Genomic DNA, 23,966 nt, shown 5'->3' with positions numbered 1-23,966 from the left:
GTTCCAGTCTTTGTTTTGTTAGTTCCAGAATATTTTTGACTAGTTTTCAGTTCTTATTGAGTTTTTGAGTGTTGAGATCTGTTTCTATATCTGAGTTCCAGTTTTTCTTAGTTTCCAGTCATAGTCCAGACTTTATCAGTTTCCAGAGTTGTAATTAGTTCCAGTCTTCATTTTATTAGTTCCAGAATGTTTTTTGTTAGTTTTCAGGCCTTATTGGGTTCCAGATTCTTTATTACATTGTTTCCAGACCTTATTTAGTTCCAGGGTCTTTATGAGTTTCCAAATTGTAGATAGTTTTAGATTCTTTATTTGTAGGTTCCAGATCCTTGTTAGTGTAGGTCCTTTATCTGCATCACACTTCTTGGCCACATGTTAGAGCGACGTTTACTGCTGTCTCATTATAGTTACAAAGTCTTTATTTATTACTTTACAAAGCCTAGTTAGCCATAGTCATTTGTATTAGTTCTTACATGCTAGTTTAGTCTTTATCTGTTTACATATTAGTTAGATTACATGGTTTACTAGTTTTTCCTCTTTTTTTTTTTTTTTTATTTATTTTTTTTTTCTTTTATTAGTTTTACAGCAAAATTCAGATTCTGTTTATATCACTTACTTTTTAACCAAATATTAGGTTGGTTTACTAGTTTTTTCCTTGTTTTTCTGTTAGTTTTACACCAAAGTTCAGATTCTTCGTTCCTATCACACCTCCTACTTAGTTCGGTTTGTTTCTATTTTTCTATTTACGTCACTTTTCAGCCACATGTTAAGTTGCTTTATTAGTTTTCTTTGTTATTTATTAGTTTTACATCAAAGTTCGGATTCTTTGTTTATATCACACTTTCGAGTTATGTCTTTTTTTTATTTATTTATTCATTTATTTTTTTTTTTTTACTTCTCGGTCACATATTAGGTAGGTTGAGATTAGCTAGTCTCTCCTCCCAGTTATTTATTAGTTTTACATCCTAGTTAGTTCAGATTCTTTGTATATATCACACACTCTAGTTAATTTTTTATTTTATTTATTCATTCTTCACTAGTCACATATTAGGTAGGTTGCTGTTTACTAGTCTCTCCTATTTATTAGTTTTACACCCTAGTTAGTTCAGAATCATTGTTCATATCACACTTTCCACCCACACACAACATTTACTAGTGAGAGCTCCTAGTTGCAGTTCCTACCACTAGTTCTGGACCCTTACACTAGTTTGCACAGGTTCCTCGTATACTTGTCTGTGCCACCCACCTCCTGTAAGGCACCATTGAAATCCCTGCCCTGTATAGCTCATAGCATTAGTCCCCTTGAGAACACCAGCTAATGTATAGTCACAGTCACATTGTACAGTCAGTCACACCAGTTTGCCCACTAATCTGTTCTCAGTCTGTAAGGGAACACCACCACTCTATGTTTGAGAGCACCCAGTGAACCCAATAGCGGAATATTATGATGAGAGGTACGTTTTTGGTTAGCTAGTGAATGAATGATAGTGACTAGAACTGGTACATTGTCTTCCTTGTCTTCCCTCGGTCATAAGCTTGGGGCAGTGTGAATAGGTCAGTGATTGGTAGAGAGGGGAATTACGGAAGGTTTTCTTGTGTGGGTAATTCACTTTTGTTATCCTTCAAGGTGTCTAGGAAGGAAGTGTTTAAGAAGGACTGTAGGAAAATGTTTTATGTATATTAAATTGCAGATGTGTTAGTGGTTGTTGTGGAAAGGGAGGCACAGAAAGGTATTGGTTGGTTAAGGTTTTGCATATATTAACTTACAAATGTGTTAGTTGTATTGGAAAGGAAGCACAGAAAGGTAGTGGTAAGATAAGGTTTTGTGTATATAGAATTGCCGACGTGTTAGTGATTACATTGGAAAGAGAGGTACACAAAGGTAGTTTAATAGCTCCATATTAGTGATAAACCATAAACTGTATAGATTGAACTTCATGTACATAAAATTTTCTATAGTTTAACCACTCTTAGATGTTGGAAAGTGTATTGATGAAAACCAGTATAGAATTAGGTGATATAAACCTCTTGTATACCACCCCATGTTAGCTTAAAAGGTGTTAGATAGTGTATAAGCATCAGGTACTTTGGGTATGGCAACACTGCATTTCCTGGGAGGTTCATAGCGGAATGTGTAGTGAGTCAGAGGCGAGGACAAGCACATCTGAGTGGCCGTACTAGACCCTGATTGTGGGTTTACTTCCATATACTTAAACTCCTTCAGTACCATGACGCATTTCCATATTCACTCTGCTTACTATTTGGTGACTCTATGCAGCTTCAGAAACTTGTGGGAGAGATTGAAATAGCGAAGACTGCCCATTAATCTTCTGACCTCCATAGACCCTTCCTAATGTCAATAAAATGGTCTAATCACACATAAATCTCAATGTAAAAATGTGTCCCAGTATTGAAGGAGTTAAACTTACCCACTAGTGTCCAATATACCCACTCTGTATTTTTGTTCTTGTTTTTTTGTGCTCACTAGACATCCCACTACTTGACCCTCCCAGCGAATGACATGCAGTGTGTCCGTACCCTTGTAGAGGCAGGGCAGGGCTGTGGCTGTCACTGAGGTACTGTGGCCTGGTGTCTGGTGTGTCTGGTGTTTCTGGGTCCCTTATGACACTGCTCTGTATGCTTAAACACTTCATCAGAGTCTCTAGTCAAAGTTACTGGGTGTGTTGTTAGAGTCAGTTGGAGGTTTAAGGGTAAAGAAATAGTATTGGAAACCTGGCAAATATTTAAGAGTGTTCCTTCATTAATAGGTAAAAAAATGTGAATCTGGTTAATTATTTGTTTGTTTTCTGTCATTAGTGGTAAAGAAATGATATTGAAACCCTGGCTAATTATTTGTTTAAGAGTATGTTGTGTCATTACCCGAGAAAAAAATTGAATGTAATTAATTGTGTAAGGGGTAAAAAGAAAAGTGTTGAGAACCAGGTAAATCATTTGTCAGAGTGCATTCTGTCAATAAGGATAAAGGAACAGGGGTAGTTACTTGTGGGCTATGAAAATTATGACAAGAGAAGTGTTTAAGAATACAAGGTGGACTATTTTGTGGTTCAGGTGATGATTTCTATAGCAGTGAAGTGAGAGCGTTTACCTTACCTTTTTTCCCTTAATTCTGCACCTCAGGGTTTACATTTCCTGCCTTTTTTTCCCCTAGGAGTGCTAGTTAGGACGTTTTCCCTCTAGTGTTGTGCCCAGTGATGTGTGTCAAGACTAACTTTAACTTTTGCATTAATGAAGACAGAAAACAACAAACTGAAACAGGATTTGTGTGTGCAGAGTGTGTCTTGTATAGATGTAAGCATGTCACCCTGTTTTGTGTGAGCGTGTGTGTGCGTGTGCGTGTGTGTGCATAAGAGGGTGTGTGCCGCAGGGTGCTAGGGTGTGAGCACTGTGTTTTTGTGAAGAGCCGCACCTCAGCCACAGTTTGACGCGCTGGTTAAAATGTTGCGTCCAAATTTCCTACTGGTTATCTGATTGGTGGAAGTGTTTATGAGGACAATTTGTTTTGAAAAGGAAGCTGTGAAGAAGAAAAGAAAGTCCATATTTATTGCTATTATTATTTTCTTGTTGACTTCATGATTTTGTTTCCTGTTTTGTGGTGATTTGTGTTTATAGAGGCTGCAAGTATCAGTCTGAAATTTACACAAGAAACAAAAATAGATTGATTCAGTTGTGAGTGAAACAAAAAAAATAGATAGATAAATGCAAGCTATTAGTAAGAAAGCATTTATAACTTAGACCATTAGTAAGAAAAACATTCAGACCATTTGTAAAAAAAAAAAAAAAAAAAAGATTAGTAAGAAAAGCATTTAGATTAGTAAGCATTTAGACCATTAGTAAGGAAAGCATTGAGAAGACTTTATTTAACCTTCGCTCTCATCTTAATCTCACAAATGAAAACAAAAGTACCTCAAACGTTCCAAAGACTTTTTGTTTATTATGTCACACAAATCACAACAATAGAACAACAATAGATTCAGGCCATTAGTATGAAAGCATTTTGAAGACGATTTATTTACATTTTTTCTTATAATCTCACAAATGAAGTTAAGATGACAACCTCAAGTATTGTAAAGAGTTTGTTTATTGTCACTGAAAAAAACAACAACAATAAATTCAGGTCATTAGTAAGAACGCATTTTGTAGATTTTTATATTACATTTTTCTTATAATCTCATAAATCAAATCAAAAAGAGATCCTCAGGTATTGTAAATGTAAAACTATCAATAAAAGAACTTATATTTGTTTGTCTGTAAGGGGACTGGCAACTGAGTGGACCTTTTATATGTATTTATTTATTTATTTTGTTCCTCATGGCCAGTTTCCCCTTCTTACATAAAACAAAGTCTCGAATCACAGCAAGACAATCTACTCATTCATTTACTTGTGCCTCAAAACACACCAACAAAAGAAGCTATTTGTATAACCACCACACCAGTCACAACAAAGGAACCAGCGATCACTTCAGAGATTAACACCAAACACCCATCACAAGGCAGGACAGACAAAGGGCGCTACCAAACTGTGGCTCGGGTGTGGCTCAGGTGTGGCTCCTGTAGTGTTTTGTGGATACTGTCGCTTGATTGTTCCAGGATATCCACCACCACCACCACCACCACCAGTCCATATACCTACATCCACCTCCACCGCTCTCTCTCTCTCTCTGCCTCTGCTTCCATCACTCCCTCACTCTCTTCACTCTCCCAGGGCTGTTCTGAAGTTTGGTGTGTGTGGATTGATTCTCTCACTCCTTCACTCCACTCTTCCCAAGGCTGTTCTGAAGTTTGATGTGTGGAATGGTTATCTCACTCACTCCCTCCCTCACTCCACTCTTCCCAGGGCTGTTCTGAAGTTTGGTGTGTGTGGAATGGTTCTCTCACTCATTCCCTCACTCACTCCACTCTTCCCAAGGCTGTTCTGAAGTTTGGTGTGTGTGGAATCTCACTCCTTGATGGTCCCTGACTCTCCACTATGCATTTTCACTCCCAGCAGCAGGAATTTGTGTGTTCCTTGCCTGGCTTGGGTTGAGAAGTCAGTTTGTATTAGCATGAAAAAATATTCAACCTTCACTCATTATCCATTCAATTTTGAAGTGCATTTGGCTTTATGAAGAGAGATTATTGTTGGTTTTCACTTTGTCAGTTCATGTTAAAAAATATTCAGGCTTCACCCAATCTCTATTCAATTTTAAGTCTCATTTGGCTATATTAACTCCTTCGGTACTGGGACACATTTTTACCATGAGTTTTTGGATGTGATTAGATGATTTTATTAACATTAGGAAGGGTCTATGGAGGTTAGAAGATCAGTGGCCAGTCTTCACTATTTTAATCCCCACATGAGTTTCTGAAGCTGTATAAAGTAACCAAATAGTAACCAGAATCAGTATGGAAACACATCACGGTACAGAAGGGATTCAGAGAGATTATTGGTGGTTTACACGAATCTAGTAACATATTTTGGGCAATCAGTGAATAAGAACCTAAGTGATGTTGATTTAGATTTTTATTTATTTTCCAAGATGTTGCATAACTAGCATCACTAACATGGCCTAGTCTGCTGAGCTCTTAACCCATTCAGTACCATGACGTGTTTTCATATTCATTGTGGTTACTATTTGGTGATTCTATAAAGCTTCAGACACTTACGTGGGGATTAAAATAGTGAAGACTGGCCATTACTCTTCTGACCTCCATAGACCATTGCTAATCTAAAGATCGTCCAGTCATACCCAAAACTCAAGGTAAAAAATGCATCCCAGTACTGAAAGGGTTGATACCTCCTTAGCAGACACGTTGCTTATCACAAGAGTAACATCAGTTTGAGTGAAGGAGGAAGGGTTTGAATCAGTTTATGTGGGATTAGTACCTCAGTGGTCATTTTATTTACCTGTTCATTTATTCCACATATTTGAGTAACCCTTGCCTGCTGTACCCCTCACAAAATAATGGTAAAATATATATTCAAACTCCCCTTAAATTAAAAGTGAGAAAAAATAATTGGTAAAAGTTTGTATAAGTGTTTAAATGGTAAAATACATATTCAGATCACCCTTAAAGTAAAACAGTGATAGAAAAAGCATTGATAAAAGTTTGCATTAGTGTTTAAAGGGTTAAATACACATACAAATCCCCCTTAAATGAAAACCGTGATAAAGAAAAAAATGGTAAAAGTTTGCATAGCTGTTTAAATGGTTAATACATATTCAAATCCCCCTTAAATGAAAACAATGATAAAGAATTGGTAATAATTTGCATAGGTGTTTAAACTCAGTCGATCCTTACTTCAGAATAGCCGTTTATCCCCCTTCCATTACCCTATCACTGTCTCCCATCACCCTTACCATTTCACTGTCTCCCATCACCCTCATCTCCTTCACCAGTACTCCTTACACCTTGTTCTTTCACTCTAGTTTCCTCCACTGGTTTCTCTCTCTCTCTCTCTCTCTCTCTCTCTCTCTCTCTCTCTCTCTCTCTCTCTCTCTCTCTCTCTCTCTCTCTCTCTCTCTCTCTCTCTCTCTCTCTCTCTTATTAAACCCTTTCACACAAATCTGTCTCCCTTCCCTGCTATCTCAATCTTTCTAGCTTGTTTTTTCACTACATCTTCCTCCTCCTCCTCTTCCTCTTCCTCTTCCTCTTCCTCCTCCTCCTCCTCCTCCTCCTCCTCCTCCTCCTCCTCCTCCTCCTCCTCCTCCTCCTCCTCCTCCTCCTCCTCCTCCTCCTAGCTTGTTAATCAGATCATCATGCATTTCTTTCAACTTCTGATGCTGTTCTCTTTCTTCTTCTTCTTCTTCTTCTTCTTCTTCTTCTTCTTCTTCTTCTTCTTCTTCTTCTTCTTCCATTATGCACTCACCTAAAACATTCCTGACTCCTTTCTTTCACCTCCTCTTCTTCCTCCTCTTAGTTTTTTTCTAGTAAGATCACAAACCTATTTAAACCTTCCTGGCTCTTTCTTTCATCACTTCTTCCTCTTCCTCCTCTTCACAGTCCCACACACTTCCTGGCTCCTCTCTTTCATATCACCTCCTCTTCCTCTTAACTTCTCAAGCAACACCACGCTACCAATTGAAACCTTCCTAACACCTCTCTCATCACCTCTTCCTCTTCCTCTTCCTCCTCTTCACAATCTCACATATCCTATCTCATCAAAATTTCCTGGTTCCTCTCTTTCATACTATCTCTTCCTCTTTCCTCTTCCTCTTCCTCCTCCTCCTCCTCAGTCTCACACACCCATCTCATCAAAATTTCCTGGTTCTTCTCTTTCACACCACCTCCTCTTCCTCTTCCTCTTAGGTTGTCAAGTAATGCCACACTTCCCTCTTAAAACTTCCTGATGCTTCTCTCTCATCACCTCTTCCTCTTCTTATCACCTCCTTCTCTTCCTCCTCTTCTTTGCCTACCACCTCCTTCTCTTTTTCCTCCTCCTCCTCATCTTCTTTGTCTACCACCACCTCTTCTTCCTCTTCTTTGTCTACCACCTCCTCCTCTTCTTAAGTTATCCACACTCACCAAACCTTTCCAGTTCTCTTGTTCTTCCTTTCTTCTAGCTAATCTTCAACCTCCTCTTCTTAGCCTATCTTCTTCTCTCCTCCTCCTCCTCCTCCTCCTCCTCTTAGTTTATCCATGCTCACCAAATCTTTTAGATAACTCTTTCTACCTCCTCCTCCTCCTCCTCCTCCTCCTCCTCCTCCTCCTCCTCCTCCTAGCTTATCTTCTGTATCCTCTTCCTCTTCCTCCTCTTCTAAGCATATGTTCTTCCTCTTCCTCCTCTTAGCTTATCCACACCCACCAAATCTTTTAAATAACTGTTTTCTACCTCCTGTTGTTCCTAGCTTGTCCAGTCACAGCCACACGCACCCACCACCACCACCACCACCACCACCTGTCCACCTCCCCGTCAGCCTCCCCGCCAGTCCTGTCCCTGCTGTGTGTGCTGTGCTTGACAGTGTTTCTTATGTTGCATCATTCAGACTGGTTCGGTGGCAGTCCGGTCGGTAATGGCGACGTCTGCTGGTGCTCGGTCCACAGCCATTCTACTCCAGTCACAACCCAGTGTATGTCCTTCCCTATACATCCCCCCATACACTCCCTCTTCCCTCCATACACATCTCCTCAACCTCCACCTCCTCCTGTGTATTTCTCTCTCTGGCTTGCTCTCCTTGCATTAGTGTATTGGTGCTACTGTATGTATGCTTGTTGTTGTTGTTGTTGTTGTTGTTGCTTGTTGTTTTTCGGGGTACTAATGTTTTATTGTTTATTTATATATTTATTTATTTTTATTTATTTATTTATTTATTTTTTTTTATTTATCTATATTTTTGTGTGTCATTGGTGGCTCTATACATACACACATACATACATGCTATTTTTTTTTTTTTTTTTTTTTCTCTCTTCTTGCTGTCTTTCTCCTTTCTTTCTGTTTTCTTTGCTTCATTTTCTCCTTTTCCTGTCTTTTCTCTTTTGTCCTTTTCTCTCTCTCTCTCTCTCTCTCTCTCTCTCTCTCTCTCTCTCTCTCTCTCTCTCTCTCTCTCTCTCTCTCTTTTTTTTTTCTACTTTCTTTTTTTCTCCCATCATTCCCTCTAGTCATTCCACCCTCCTCTCCCCCCTCCCACCCTCCTGCTCCTCCCTTTCTACTAATACCTCCCTACTCACAATTCTGGTCGTCACTTTTTCTCTTCTTCCTCTTATACCTCATCCTTCTTCTCTTCCATTTTGTCTGTCAGTCTTCTCCTTCTCTGGTTATGCTTCTCTCAAATGTCACTCCTTCTTTCTAGTATCACCCTTCTTCTTTTCCTTCCTCTTGTCTGTCATCCTTTATCCCCTTCTGGTTACCCTTCTTTTCTCTATTGTCACCCTTTTCATCCCTTTAATGCTACACCTGTTTCCTCTTTCCTCTTTTCTGTCACCCTTGTTCCCTTCCTCTTGTTGTTTCTCTATTTATTTATTTATTTTTTATTATTTTTCTCCTCCTCCTCCCTCATAGTTACCCTTTTTCCATCTCCTATCACGCTTTTCCTCTTTCCTCTTGTCTGTCACCCTTATTCTCTTCCTCTTGTTACTTTTTTTTTTCCCTTCCTCGAATGTCAATCTTTTTCCTTCTAGTATCACACATTCTTCTCGTTCCTCTTGTCTGTTAGTCTTCTTGCTTTTCCTCTTTTACCCTTCTTCCTCTTCCTCTTGTATGTTGTTCCTCTTCCTCTTACATGTTCTCTTGTATGTCAGTCTTCCCTTCTGGTTACTCTTATTACTTTCCTCTAATGCTATTTTTCCTCTCTTTCTCCAGTTACTCTCCTTCACAGTTCATCCAGTCAGCCTCCTTCACAGTTCCTCTAGCCAACCTCCTTCACAGTTCCTCTAGTCAGCCTCCTTCACAGTTCATCCAGCCAGCCTCCTTCACAGTTCCTCTAGTCACTCTCCTTCAGTTCTTCCCATCAGCCTCCTTCACAGTTTCCCTTGTCGCCTTCCCTCTTCACTCATCTTCCTCACACACACACACACTCTCCATGACCTGCTTTGGCTTACCTTGCAGGGGTGAATGAGCTGCCCAGTCTCTATCTACCTTTACTCTAACACCTCACACCTCCCAGGACTCCCAGAGAGGCTGTATGTTGGCTTGGCTTTACCTGTGAATGTGATCTTAATGACGAGTTTTGCTTTTTTTTTTTTTTTCTATTTTTATTATTTTATGGGCTATGTGAACTTATGTCTCTGAAATGTATGTTTTCTGTTTGTTTTTCTTACACAAATATATTTTTTGTCTTATTTGCCTAAGTTATTTATTTATTTATTTTTTATTTTTTTTTATTTCATGTTATTTATTTATTTTATGCCTCAGAAGAGCTGATATCTTTGTTTGCTCTTTATATTCACCACACGAACGGTTGCTTCATCTCATGTTTTGATTAGATAATGTCCGGCTTTTAAAGGTTGCTGCTATGGAAAGCTGGTGCGTTTGTTTGCGTTTCTTATCTTTCCATATACGTACAAATTGAATGACAAACGGTTATTTCAGTTCAGTTTACATTTCATTTCAAAGTTACTCCTGAAAAGCCAGTATGTAGTTTTTGCATTCCTTACAAATTTTTTTCTACCAACTTTTATTTTAACGACAAACAGTTACATATTTCAGTTCAGTTTACATTTAATTTCAAAGTTACTCTTGTGAAAAGCTAGTATGTTTGTTTGCTTTCCTTACAATTCACAATATGAAGAGCTGTTATATTGTATTGTAAGTTCAATTTTAAAGTTACTTCTCTGAAAAGCTGATGTATTTCATTGCTTTCGTTGTCATTACTTCTATGAATGACTGTCCATCTTACATTATGTTCAGTCAAGGTTTGTTAAAGGCTGCCGTCGCTTTCCATGCTTCTCAGTTACATTCAATTTAAGTTTGTTTGAAAAGGCTTCTCTCTTTCCAAACCTCTGAATTATCGTCAGGTTCAATTTAAAAGCTACTTTCTTTCCACGCTTTTAGTGAGATTGGACAAGGAGTTTTCAAGGGTGTTTCTGCGACTTGTGACTGTGTAGAGTTTATGGAAAGATAAATATAAATGCCTGTGGAAACCTTCTTCACGCATTTTGGAAAGAGTTATAAAGAGTGCTTTCATGACCTTAGTAAGTTGAATTTTAAAGAGCATTTCACATTAATAAAAAGAAAAATTATAATAAAAAATCAAGAATATTATTCAATGCAGCCTTTGAAAACAGTCAAATATAGTGTTTTCATGGCCTCAGTGGTTTTAAAAGCATTCCACATTACAATTAGAAGAAGCACTCTGAGGAACTTTAATAATAATCAGTATAGCCTTTGAAAACAGCTAGAGGGTTTTTATGGCCTTGATAAAAGCACTACACATTGCAAATTAATAAAAAAAACCATGTCAATCGAAATAATCAGTACAGCTCTTGAAGACAGTGAAGTTAAATAGTGTTCTCATGACCTGGTGGAAAAACAAACCACGATCTACATTACTATTTCAAAACTAACAATGAACCTTGATCCTTTGAGAAGCTGGAATGTTTGTTTTCCTTACTCACTCTGTCATCATCCGTCTATCTCTTTGAAAAACAAGTCGTTAAGAAAGAATAAAAATCAAAGCCTTTATTCTGAAATGCTTTGCTCTCACCATCACTACTCTCCAAAGGCTCTAGTAGTTTAGTTGAAGATACTTGTGTTTTTATTTTATTTATTTATTTATTTTATTTATTTATTTACTTATTTTTTGTTTTTGTTTCTGGTGATAGACTGGCAAGATTTCTAGATTATTTGAAGGAGAAACTCTTGAAAACCCAGCTGGTCATCTCTGTGCCCTTTGGAAAATTAACGTAATGAGAGAGAGAGGCGCTTTTAAGAGTGTTTTTTTTTTTTTATGTTTCTACTGATAAACCAGCAAGATTTCTGGATTTTTATAAGGAGAAACTCTTGAAAACCCAGCTAGTCATCTCTGTGCCTTTGGAAAATTGTCGTAATGAGAGAGAAAGGCGTTTTTAAGAGTGTTTTTTATGTTTCTGGATTTTTATAAGGAGAAACTATTGAAAACCTGGCAAGTTGTCTCTGTATCCTTGGAAAACTGTAGTGAGAGAGCAAGGCATTTCTGAATACAAGCGAAGTATTGCCAAGTTACCAGCCGTGCCACATAGAGCTTGTCTGGTCAGCGTGCATGACTCTAGCTCCACCAAGCTGTTCCTTCCACCTTACACCCGTTTTCTTTCCCCGGGGCTGCATGAAGGGGGGACTTGTGGAGAGTACTGGTGTCTGCATGGCATGTTTGGTGACGTGTTGCATGATATTAATCCCTGAATGTCTCAAATGTGACTTAATTCTCTGTTTGCTACCCATCCATCTTGTTATTGTGTAGTTTAGTGTATTTTTACGTAGCATTTGTAGGATTAGGAGGATATATATTGTGTATTATGTATACCTATGACCTAGACATGATAAAGGTTTAGTGTGTGCAGGAAGGGTGTAACGACAAGTGGTGGAGTTAGGTAGTGCTGAGAATTCTTCATCAGGAGGTAGTCTCAGCTTTCTAAATACCATCCAATTCTACTGAAGGCTATTTTGATCCTGTTTAAGGGAATCTGATCTTATTTAAGGGAATCTGATCCTATTTAGGGCTATTTGATCCTACTTAAGACTATTCTGATTCTCTTAGTTATGTTGGATTTGTTACTGTATGGGTTTTCTTGTATTTATGTATCCATGGAATCTAAAACTACTGGAATTGTTGATTTGGTATTACTATTATTATTTATTTGATCTGTTTAGTTCTTTTCTCTTTGTTGATTTATTATTAGTTTTTATTATTATTTTATTTAGTTAGTTTTTTTTCTTTCTATTTTCATTCCTTCATTTATTTTTATTTTCTGTTGATTTTCAGTTTTTTTCATATTTTTCTTATTTTTCTTCTCTAAAATTTCTTGATCTTGTATTTTTCAGATTTTTTTTCTTTTTTCTTTTTTTCTTTTTTGCATTTTATTTTCTCTTTCTTTTGTAATTTTTCAGTTTTCTTACTTTTCTCCTGTAAAATATCTTTGTCATTTTTTTCTGATTTCCTGTCTCTCTCTCTCTCTCTCTCTCTCTCTCTCTCTCTCTCTCTCTCTCTCTCTCTCTCTCTCTCTCTCTCTCTCTCTCTCTCTCTCTCTCTCGTATTTTCTTGATTTTCTTGATTTTCATTTTCAATTTTGTATTTTCTGTGTCCTTCCTTTGTCCTTTTTTTTATTTTCATTCTACCACTCGTATATTTTCCTCAGATTTTCTTTTTCCTTTTCTTTTTCTACTTTTCCGCATTTTCATTTTCATTCATATTTTCTCAGCTTTTTCCTTTTTTTTATTATTATTATTTTATCCTTTACTTTTTGTATCTTCTTTCTCTCACTTTATATTTTTCTCCTTTTTTTCTTTTCCTTTTTATTTTTATCCTTTTTTTCTTACATTTTCTCTGCTTTTCCATTTTTTTCTTATTATTTTATCTTTTTCTTCTTATTTACTTTTTTCTTTTCATTCTACCACTTACATATTTTTTCTTCCTATTTTCTTAATGTATTGGTGTGTTGCTCTAAGTAGCTTTTTGATTTATTAACCACTGATATTGTTTGTTTATTTTGTATGTTGACTTGTATTGTAGTTAGTTATTTCTCATTATTTGCTGGTCTTTTGACTGATTTACATTGATTTATTTTGCTGTCGATTGATTGATTTATTCTATTTTATTTTTTCCCCCTCCATTCTTAAGATTTCCACAGCTTTGACTAAATTTTGTTCTTTAGTATTGTAGTCATTTATTTCATTATTTGCTACTCTTTCTACTGATTTACATTGATTTATTTTGCTGTTGATTTTTTTCCCTCTATCCGTTCTTAAGATTTCCGTAGCTTTGACTAAATTCTATTCTTTATTTTGTATGTTGACTTGTAGTTAGTTCTCATTATTTGCTGCGCTCTTGACTGATTTGCATTGATTTATTTTGCCATCTCTCCATTCCTAAGATTTCTGCAGCTTTACATAAATTCTGTTGTTTTATATTTAAGGATTTGTCTGTTTATCATTGCATTTCTAAACTCTCCCTCTGCATTCTTAAGATTCTCCCTGTTTTGACTAAATTCCATTGTTTTATGTACAAGAAATTAACTCTTTCAATCATTTTCCCTGTCAAGTTTTTAAGAATAGGGTTGTTTAAAAGTATCGAGGCAAGTTTTCCTGTTTAAAGTGAGCAGTATTAGTTTTGTCTCATGCAATATTTTAATAGTAGTCTTTTATGTAATGAGTTGAAAGATAATGCAACTCTCTCTTTTACTTAGTGCTTTAATGATAGTTTGAAAGGCAGCTACCACTTGTAACCCCTTCAATACTGAGACACATTTTCACCATGATTTTTCGGTCTGATTAGACGATTTTATATACATTAGGAAGGGTCTGTGGAGGTCAAAAGATTAATGGCCAGAGTCTTCACTATTTTAATCCCTATATGAGTTTCTGAAGCTGTATAAGATCACCAAATAGTAATTAGAATATAAAAATACGTCACAGTACAGAAGGGGTTAAAACTATTGTATTGACCACATTAGATTTCCTCTAAGCATAGGACCCAAGCCCACTAACCCACCAACCCACCTGTCTTAGCCAACCCACCTCTAACCCCATCCATTTCTCCACTCAGCCCACCACTTTTAATCACTGGGACTGGGGACGGCACTCATCTGGCATCATTTACCACCCAACAGAACACCGTGGCACTGACCTCCTCCAACACCACCACCACCTCCATAGCCACGCAAGCAGTGCCCACCATCACTGCCCCCACCACTGTTGCCGTCACCCCGGGCACCACAGTAGCGGGCACCACCGTTGTGCCCACCCAGCCCACCTCCGCAGCACCCACCCCCACCACACAGCAGTCGCAAGCCACGTCCGTTGGCTCTGTAAGGCCACGCTCCACGCTGTCTTTGTTTGGCTGTGGTGCTGTGTTTTGCTTGCTGTCTTTGCCTCTCTCTCTCTCTCTCTCTCTCTCTCTCTCTCTCTCTCTCTCTCTCTCTCTCTCTCTCTCTCTCTCTCTCTCTCTCTCTCTCTCTCTCTCTCTCTCTCTCTCTCTCTCTCTCTCTCTCTCTCTCTCTCTCTCTCTCTCTCTCTCTCTCTCTCTCTCTCTCATTGTTTTCTTGTTTGTTTTTTTTAGATTTCTCAGATTTGTCTGCTTTGTTTCTCCCTTTCTTTTTCTTCATTCATTTTCTTTGTGTTCTCTTTCATTTCCATTTTCTTTTTCTCTTTTCATTCTTTTTCTTTGTTTTTTGCTTGTCTTATTTATTTTCTTTTGTGGTTTACTTCCTGTGCTGTTTATTTTTCCTTTTCTTTATTCCTTTCATTTATTTCCTTTGTTTTCCTTGTTCCTTATTCTCTGGTTTTATGCTTTGCTATGATGCTGTTTTGTTTTTGCTTGCTCTGTTTGCTTTTTTTTTTTTTTTTTTTTTTTATCCACATGTGTTCTTTTCTCTCAATTGTCCTTGTTGTGTTTTAGTTTTCTTAATTTTCCTTTATTTCTTTATTTTATTTGTGTATTTCTTTTTTCTTTTCTTTTCTCTTATTTCTTTTCTTTATTTTTTTGCTTATGTTTTGTTTCCTCTTATTTTATTTTTTTTTTCTTGCTTATTTTCCTTTTCTTTCTTTTCCTCATTCCTTTCCTTTGTCTTCACTTCAGTTTGTTTTCTGGTTTTGTGCTTTGCTGTGATGCTGTGTTTCGCTTGCTGTGTTGTTTTAGTTTCCTTGTTTTAATTCTTTCCTTTCTTGCTGTGTTTCCTTTGTTTTCCCTCTGTTGTCCTCTCTCCCATGCTTTGCTGTGGTATTCTGTTCTGCCTGCTGTGTTCTTGTCTTGGCTTGCTGTGTTTTGTTGTCATTGCTTCCTTCCATTTGCTTCTCCTTTTTTTTTTTTTTTTTTTTTTTTGGCTTGTATTTTTCTCCTCCCTGCTTTAAATTTCCCATGCTTCTTGTTTTCCATCATTCATACACTCTATTACTTTATTTATCCCACTTTGGCTTGTATTTTTCTCTTTCCTACGTTATATATATGCTTTTTATTCTATTCATACACTATTTCTTTTTTCTATCTCACCTTAGCTTGTATTTTCCTCTTCCCTGCTTTATATTTCACCTCTGTCATCCTATCTTTATTTTTGCTCACTTTGCCGTCACTCTATCACCTTTTTCTTTAATCAATTGGCATGCATTCTGTTATTTCTTTTATCACCTGGACATGTATTTGAACAGCTCTCCTTTTGCTAACCCATCTGGCACATAGGCCTTTATTCTGAAACGCTTTGCTGTCTCACCATCACTGCTTTCCAAAGGCTCCAGTTGAAGATACTCATGTTTTTAAGAGTGCTTTTATGATTCTGAAGTTAAATTTGGAAAGATTTCTAGTTTATTAAAAGGAGAAGCTGTCTTGAAAACCCAGCTAGTTGTTTCTGTGGCCTTGGAAAATTGTCGTAATGAGAGAATGAAGCGTTTTTAATGGTTTTTATTGTTCTGGTGATAGGTTGGCAATATTTCTAATTTATTAAAAGGAGAAGCTGTCTTGAAAACCCAGCTAGTTGTTTCTGTGGTCTTGGAAAATTGTAACTCCTTTGATGGGTTAGAATAGTGAGGATTTATAGATATTAATTGTTCTACTCTTTCTTACCTCCTTTGATGGGTTAGAATAGTCAGGATTTATAGATATTACTTGTTCTACTCTTTCTTACCTCCTTAGATGTGTTAGAATAGTGAGGATTTATAGAGATTACTTGTTCTACTCTTCCTCGCCTCCTTAAATGACTTGTATAGTATCAGAGGAGGCTTATGTGGCGATGGAGTGAATGCTCTTGAATTTTTTTCTTTTGAGTTGGTTTATAATAATATTTAATCATTTCACAGCTTATTGGTACATCTCGTTATTCTCTTCTCCTTTTTGCTCTCTTTTCTGTTCCTGCTCATAACTTATCCTTAACATTACAATTCTCTTCCATAACACAGTCTGGTAAGTTATAAACAAGACATGCCCTTCTGCTTCTCAGTCTCATAGATTCAACACCATTTCCTCCTCCCACAGCAAACCATATTGGCTGAATCTACAAAAACAAAATGCAAAAACTTCTTTTAAGCCAGAGGTGGGCAAACTTTTCAGTGTTAGGGACATGTTAAAAAAAAAAAAAAAAAAATCTCAATCTCTTTGGACTGCATACTAAATTAACCCAAAATTATTAATATTTAGAATACAAAATAAAAGGCTTTCAAAGAAAAAGCCACTCTCCTACAAATAAGCACACCTGCGGAAAGAAGATTAAATGCTCACAATATTATTTGGCACTTTTTTTTATTAAAGTCTTAGATTTACTAACATTTCTTGGACCACATGAATTCCTTTGGTGGTGCCTGTGGCCCACGGGCTGTAGTTTGCCCACATCTGTCCTAAACATTCTATAAATACCACAAAACTCAACACTATTTTTTCCACCCACCCACAACAAACCAAGAAAATGCAAAAACTTCTTCCTAAGCATTCTAAAAACACCACAAGATTCACCACCACCATTTCCTCTTTCCACAGCAAACCATATTGGCTGAATATGCAAAAATCACGAAATGCAAAAACTGTCCTTTCCCCCTCCTTACAGCAAACATAGCAGCTGAATCTGCAAAAACAAAATGTAAAACTTTCTAAGCTCTAAAAACACCACAGAGCTCGCCACCATTTCCTCCTTCCACAGCAAACCATATCGGCTGAATCTGCAAAAAACTAAATGCAAAAACTTCATCCTTTCCCCCCTCCTTACAGCAAAACATAGCGGCTGAACCTGCAAAAATGGAATATAAAACTTCCTAAGCTTTCAAAAAACACCACAAAACTCACCACTATTATTTTTTCCACAGCAAACCATATTGGCTGAATCTGCAAAAAAACAAAATCCAAAAACTTCCTCCTTTCTCCCAAAAACATAGCGGCTGAATCTGCAAAATTGAAATGTAAAACTTCCTAATCTTTCTTAAAAACACCACAAAACTCACCACTATTATTTTTTCCACAGCAAACCATATCGGCTGAATCTGCAAAAACGAAATGCAAAAACTTTCTGGCGACGCTGCTCAAGTTGGCCAGCGAGCAGCGTGCGCCGGTGGCCAGGAACGTTCGCACTCTGATCCAGGGCTTGATAGATGGCAGGGTGGAGCCCGAGGCGTTCACAGAGGAGCTGCAGAAGGACCTCAACTCTTCCCCTCAGCCATGTCTCGTACCCTTCCTCAAGGTGTGTGTCTGTATGTCTGTCTGTGTGTCTCTGGGGCTGTAATTTGAAACACTTCTGGGCTGCACCTCCACTATTTCTAAAGTCTGTAGTTGATTGGGAGGAGGAAGAGAGAAGAGGAGGAAGAAGAGGGAAGTGGAGGAGGAAGAGAGGAAAGAAGGAGGAAGAGAGAAGAGAAGGAGGAAGAGAGAAGTGGAGGAGGAGAAAAAAAAAGGAGGAGGAAGAGAGAAGTGGAGGAGAAAGAAAAAGGAAGAGAGAAAAGGAGGAAGAGAGAAGAGGAGGAGGAGGAGGAGGAGAAGGAAAAGTAATTGGATGAGAAGAGACAAAAAAAGGTTACCCAGGGTTTTAAGTGTGTGTCTATGGTTTTTAGTGACACTTTAACACCACTTCTACATTATTAACCAAGGAGACAGTCTTGAGAACCAGGCAAATCATCTCTGTGGTCTCTGAAAATAGAATACATAGATAAATGATTTCTGTAGCAACCATGGAGATGAATTGTTTGGGGCAGTGTGTAGGCCTGTATTCTGAAATGCTTTGCTCTCACTACCACTGCTTCCCAAAGGCTTTACTTGAAAATACTCGTGTTTTTAATGTTATTTTTATGGTTCTGGTGATAGATTGGTAACATTTCTAGTTTATTAAATGGAGAAATTGTCTTGAAAACCCTGCTAGTTGTCACTGTAGTCTTGAAAAATTGTCGCAGTTAGAGAATGAAGTGTTTTTAATGTTATTTTTATGGTTCTGGTGATAGATTGGTAACATTTCTGGTTTATTAAAAGGAGAAATTGTCTTGAAAACCGACTTTGGCCTTGGAAAATTGTGGTAGTGAGAGAATGAAGTGTTATTAATGGTATTTTAATGGTTCTGGTGATAGATTGGTAACATTTCTAGTTTATGAAAAGGAGAAACTGTCTTGAAAATCCAGCTAGTTGTCACTGTGGCCTTGGAAAATTGTGGCAGTGATAGGGAAAGGCGTTATTATGAAGAAATACTGCCCAAAACAACCCAGAAAGAAATCATTTATATGTATTCCATTTCTAGATGATGCTACCAAAAAATCTTAAAAGGATCCGTGTAAATAGTGGTGTGGGAGCAAAGTGTTTCTGAGGGGCCCTGTGCAGCTGGGTATAGAGAAATGGATGGTGTGGGTAGTGATGGGAGGAGGGTGGGGCATGATCTCAAGTGGTAGTTCATGGGGAGAGCATGGTGTTGATTGGTGTGAGCTCTGAAGGGAAGGTTAGGTTAGGTATAGTAGAACTCATCCATACCTACTCACAAGGTGTGGCTCCTCTTGGGTGCGATGTTGCCACTGCTATATCAGTACCTTCAAAGAAAACGGAGTGATGATCGTTCTCTACCTATTTTAATGCATGACTTCACTAAGAGAAGTCAGAAGAGACCCAAATACCTATGCAGTTATATAGTACATTAAATGCAATAAAGATTCTGGTTATATACATGAAAATGAGACAAGTAATTTACATGTTTGTCAATTTCTTTGACTACTCGACGTAGGGACTCCTTGGATCCTTTGACATCAATTTTCTCGTATTTTTTCCTTTATTTTTCCTAATGTTGGAATTTCTTTTCTTGTGTAGAATTCCAAAATTGTTCTTCTGAGGACGCACTTATCAAAGTCATCAAGGTTTGTGACTTTTTTGGGAGTATCTTTATGGGTGAGGTGAATGCAGGCTTGTAGGGTTGTGCTGATGTCTCACTCTCACACATCTTGTTTGGGCGGGAACAAATCTTCACTGTGGCTTCAGATATTCCGGCTGCATCAGCTGTTCTCTTCCTTGCTTGAGTTAAAGGTAAGAGTGTTGCCCGATTTGCTTTCTCTTGCAAGAAATATCTATTAAGGCGGAATATGAATTCCTTGGTCTGGCTGTGCAAGACAGTGTATGACAGGGAAGCGTCAGGGGGTCCTTCCATGGTGGTGACCAGAGGAGGAGTGAAGCGACACGTCCGTGGCGACCTGACTCATCCCCCAACCTCCCCGGGAATTTCCACCTGGGTCGTGATTGGCAATGTCACCTGACCTGATATGACATCACCGTCCATGTATATGAACTAGCTTAATTTATTTTCGTATATGACAATTATTTATATCATCTATCACTTAATTAAGGTTTCTGAATGTTGTGAGAACGTTTTTTGTTGATAATGCTATGACTACAGGACAGTGAGTAGTTTGTTCTTATTGGAGATTTGGCATAGTCTCACGGCAGACATGGCCAACGCCCTATGGGTAGGTACGGATGAGTTTTAGTATAGTAATGGGGATGGAACATTGAGTATTGGTGGGTGGTGATGGAGGAGGAGGAGGACAAGTGGGTGGTGAGTGGTGGTAAGGAGGTGTGTGTGTGTGTGTGTGTGTGTGTGTGTGAGACTGTAAGTTGTTTAGTCCAGTGCAGAGAGACAGGAGTTTTGTGTGTGCATGTTTAGCCTGTCTCATAGAAATTGGGTACTTTTTGTGTGTGTGTATGAGTGTGTTATTTAGCACAGAGTGAGGAATTAGGTACTATTTGTGTGTGTGTGTGTGTGTGTGTGTGTGTGTGTGTGTGTGTGTGTGTGTGTGTGTGTGTGCCACTGTGATGTTTGTAGGTTGCTCTAAAATGTCCCAGTGGTTAGTGATTATGTAAAGATGTGTCAAATAGCAATGAAAGGGTTAATGGCTCATATGTCAGCTGATGTCTTGTGGATGTCTGAGTCTAACTGATTGACTGACTTACCAACCAATCAATCTACCATAATCAAACACAACCTAACCTAGATAACACTAACTCACTGACAGACTGATTAATTAACGTAATCTAGCCTAACCTAACCAACCCATTTATTTACTCGCTAATTGACTGATTCATTGTATCCTCACACTCACTCACTCACACACTCACTCACTCACTCACACTCACTCACTCACTCACACACACACTCACATACTCACTCACACTCACTCACTTTCTCTCCGTCATTCCACACAGAAAACCTTGCCGTACCTGCGACTGTCCCTGGCAAAGCATGAGCTGACCATAGAGGGAGTGCGGCCGCCGCCTTTCACCGCCGTCAGTCCTGTCTCCGGCGTCACCACTGTCATACCTGCTGTGAGTCATTCATTCTCATATTTCTTCTCCTCCTCCTCCTCCTCCTCCTCCTCCTCCTCCTCCTCCTCCTCCTCCTCCTCCTCCTCCTCCTCCTCCTCCTCCTCCTCTTTTATTTTTTTTCCTTGTTTTTGTTCACTTTTTTTCTCTGTTCTTTATTTTTTACATTTCTTTCTTTCGTCTTCACTTTTTACTTCTCTTTTTTTATATATAGATTTTTTCTCTCTCTCTCTCTCTCTCTCTCTCTCTCTCTCTCTCTCTCTCTCTCTCTCTCTCTCTCTCTCTCTCTCTCTCTCTCTCTCTCTCTCTCTCTCTCTCTCTCTCTCTCTCTCTCTCTCTCTCTCTCTCTCTCTCTCTCTCTCTCAACACATAACCTAACCTAACCTGACTTACAGATGTCCATGGCTCGTCCAGTGGCCCCTACCACCTCTGGCACAGTCAGAATGGTTGCCCCTACTGCTGTTGCCTCTGTGTCCACCGCCACTGTGGTGCAGCGGCCAGCCGGCACCACCACTGCCACCTCTGCTGTCGCCGCTGCCGCCACACCCTCCAGAGTAGTGGCTGTGAGTAGTGTTGGATTGTGTGGATGACTGGATGATTGGGGTCTTGGTGAGTGTGTGCATAGACTGTTTGGGTAGGTGGGTGACAGGAAGAACAGAGGAAATAAGCAATAAAGGAGAAGAAAGAGGAGTTAATGGTACTGATGAAGAATAAATGTTAAAAGAATGAAGAAGAAATAGGAGTTGGATTTTGTGGATGACTGGATGATTGGGGCTTGGTGAGTGTGTGTGTGTGTGTGTGTGTATATAAACTGACTTGGCTGGGTAACTCTATAGACTGACTAGACTAGCTGGGTGTGTGGTTGGGGCTGGGTAACTGTGCATAGACTGGCTGACTGACTGGCTTGATAGTTGAGAGTACTGTTTTATGAGCTGGATGACTGTACATAGGCTAACTGGCTGACTGACTGACTGACTGGGTGGGTGGCTGATATGGGCTGGGTGACTGTACATAAACTGACTGACTGACTGGGTGTCTGGCTGGTAGGTGAGGGTACTGTGGGAGCTGGGTGACTACATAGACTGGCTGGGGGGCTTATTGGGGCTTGGTGACTGTGTACTTTGATTAGCTGACTGACTGATGGGTGTGTAGGGATGGGATGGGTAGCTCTCTCTCTCTCTCTCTCTCTCTCTCTCTCTCTCTCTCTCTCTCTCTCTCTCTCTCTCTCTCTCTCTCTCTCTCTCTCTCTCTCTCTCTCTCTCTCTCTCTCTCTCTCTCTCTCTCTCTCTCTCTCTCTCTCTCTCTCTCTCTCTCTCTCTCTCAGGCAGGAATAAGTCAGATTAGTGAGTGAAAAGGTGGAATTGTTGAGTGAGCCAGTGAGACGTGAATGAAACAGGAAGTGATGACAATACTGATCAATTGAACCTCATTTCCTTCTCCACAAAAGTTAGTTGCTCAGGTGAAATAAGTAACTGGCAATCAAGTGGACCTCTTTTTATTTTTTATTTACCTATTTATTCATTTGTTTTATTTATTTATTTTTCCTTCCCCATGGCCAGCTTTCCCTCTTGCATAGAAAAAAAAAATATATGGATGAATTAAATGCCTCCTCCTCCTCCTCCTCCTGACAGCCGGTGCGCATGCAGGGCGGAAAGACAGTGGTGGCCGCGGTCCGCCACAACACTCCTGCCGTTGTCGTTGCCGCCACCTCCACCACCACCACCGCCACAGCCACGGCCTCTGCCACCCCCACCGCCACGCCCTCCGCCGCTGCCCCCACGGCTGCCACGCTGCCAGCCGCTGCCAAGGCCGTCACCATCAACAAGGCATTGCCCACCAAAGACAAGGACAAGGGCAAGGATAAAGTTTTCACCTACAGGTTAGTGGCAGCCTTACCTAACCTTACTTGACCTTACTTTACCTTACCTAACCAAACCATACCTAGTCTAACCTAGTTTAACCTATTCCAACCCAGCGTAACACTCTCTCTCTCTCTCTCTCTCTCTCTCTCTCTCTCTCTCTCTCTCTCTCTCTCTCTCTCTCTCTCTCTCTCTCTCTCTCTCTCTCTCTCTCTCTCTCTCTCTCTCTCTCTCTCTCTCTCTCTCTCTCTTATTTTTAACCTTACCTAACCTTAACTAAATTCACCTAACCTAACATAACCACACTTAATCTGATTGTACTTTACCTTACCTACCTGAACTAACCTAACCTAACCATATCTCACCTCACCTCCGTCTGGGTCACTCAGCCTTGTGTTTCCCTGTTTCCTGATCTAACACCAGCTTAGCCTCTTCCTTCCCAAATTGATCCTTTTCTTTGGCTTTCACTTCTCCGATCAGTTAAGCTTCTCTCATTTTCCTTATTTTAGCTTATTTATCATCCCGTCTTAGCTCCCTCTTCGCTTTTATTTTATTTGATTTTTTTTTTACTTATTTCATGCATTTATTTATTTATTCATTTATTTATTTATATATTTTTTTTATTTATTTGTAGCATATTTTACCCTCATTTTAGCTTCCCCTCCCTTAGTTACTGTATATGCACTCACACTGTGCCATCCCCCTTCCTTTAGTTAATGTACCCCCACCCGTACCATCTCCCATTTCCCTATTTCCCTATTTTAGCATGTTCATCCTCCCTTTACCTTCCCTTCCTGTAGTTACTCTTTGTTGATGTACCCCCACCCCAACCATCTCCCATTTCCCTATTCCTCTATTTCCCTATTTTCGCCCATTAATCCTCGCTCTACCTCCCCTTCCCTTAGTTACCCTTACCCACACCTTTGCAGCTCCTTTAGTTAATGTACTCCCACACCTATACTATCTCCCTTTCCCCCATTTCCCCCTTATTTGAGCCCCATTCCCCTAGTCACTCAATGTAGCCCCACCTCCTTTTTCTTTTATTTATTCATTTGATTTTTAATACAATGTGGGCATTTCGCAGGAATTTATGAACTTACAGGAGGTATTTTCTTGAGGCACTCTTATCTGAAAGCCCACACTTGCAACTCCCTTATCTATTTATTTATTTTTTATGTAAGAGAGAGGACTGGCCAAGGGCAACAAATATATAAAGAAAAGGCAT

General features: G+C 39.0%; 1 protein-coding gene across 7 annotated transcripts in view; it reads left to right on the top strand.

Moving 5' to 3' along the window:
• LOC123498459 (transcription initiation factor TFIID subunit 4-like) overlaps nt 1-23,966 on the top strand; it is a 50,102-nt gene that overhangs the window by 13,497 nt on the left and 12,639 nt on the right. For 5 of the 7 annotated variants that reach the window (XR_006672688.1, XR_006672687.1, XR_006672686.1 and 2 more), the window contains exons 3-8: nt 7,983-8,066; nt 14,236-14,433; nt 17,566-17,781; nt 20,766-20,885; nt 21,278-21,445; nt 22,514-22,761. Coding sequence is in view for 4 of the 7 variants with exons in the window: in XM_045245580.1 (XP_045101515.1) it covers nt 7,983-8,066; nt 14,236-14,433; nt 17,566-17,781; nt 20,766-20,885; nt 21,278-21,445; nt 22,514-22,761 (1,034 nt within the window). In the remaining 3 variants the exon portion in view is untranslated. The remainder of the gene's footprint in view (nt 1-7,982; nt 8,067-14,235; nt 14,434-17,565; nt 17,782-20,765; nt 20,886-21,277; nt 21,446-22,513; nt 22,762-23,966) is intronic. The other 2 variants (XM_045245597.1, XM_045245587.1) reach the window with 1 other exon arrangement.

This window comes from Portunus trituberculatus, chromosome 7 (assembly GCF_017591435.1).
Source record: "Portunus trituberculatus isolate SZX2019 chromosome 7, ASM1759143v1, whole genome shotgun sequence".
Taxonomy (NCBI): Eukaryota; Metazoa; Arthropoda; class Malacostraca; order Decapoda; family Portunidae; genus Portunus; species Portunus trituberculatus.
The sequence above is the reverse complement of the archived record's forward strand: the minus strand, read 5'-3'. Positions and strand labels throughout refer to the sequence as shown.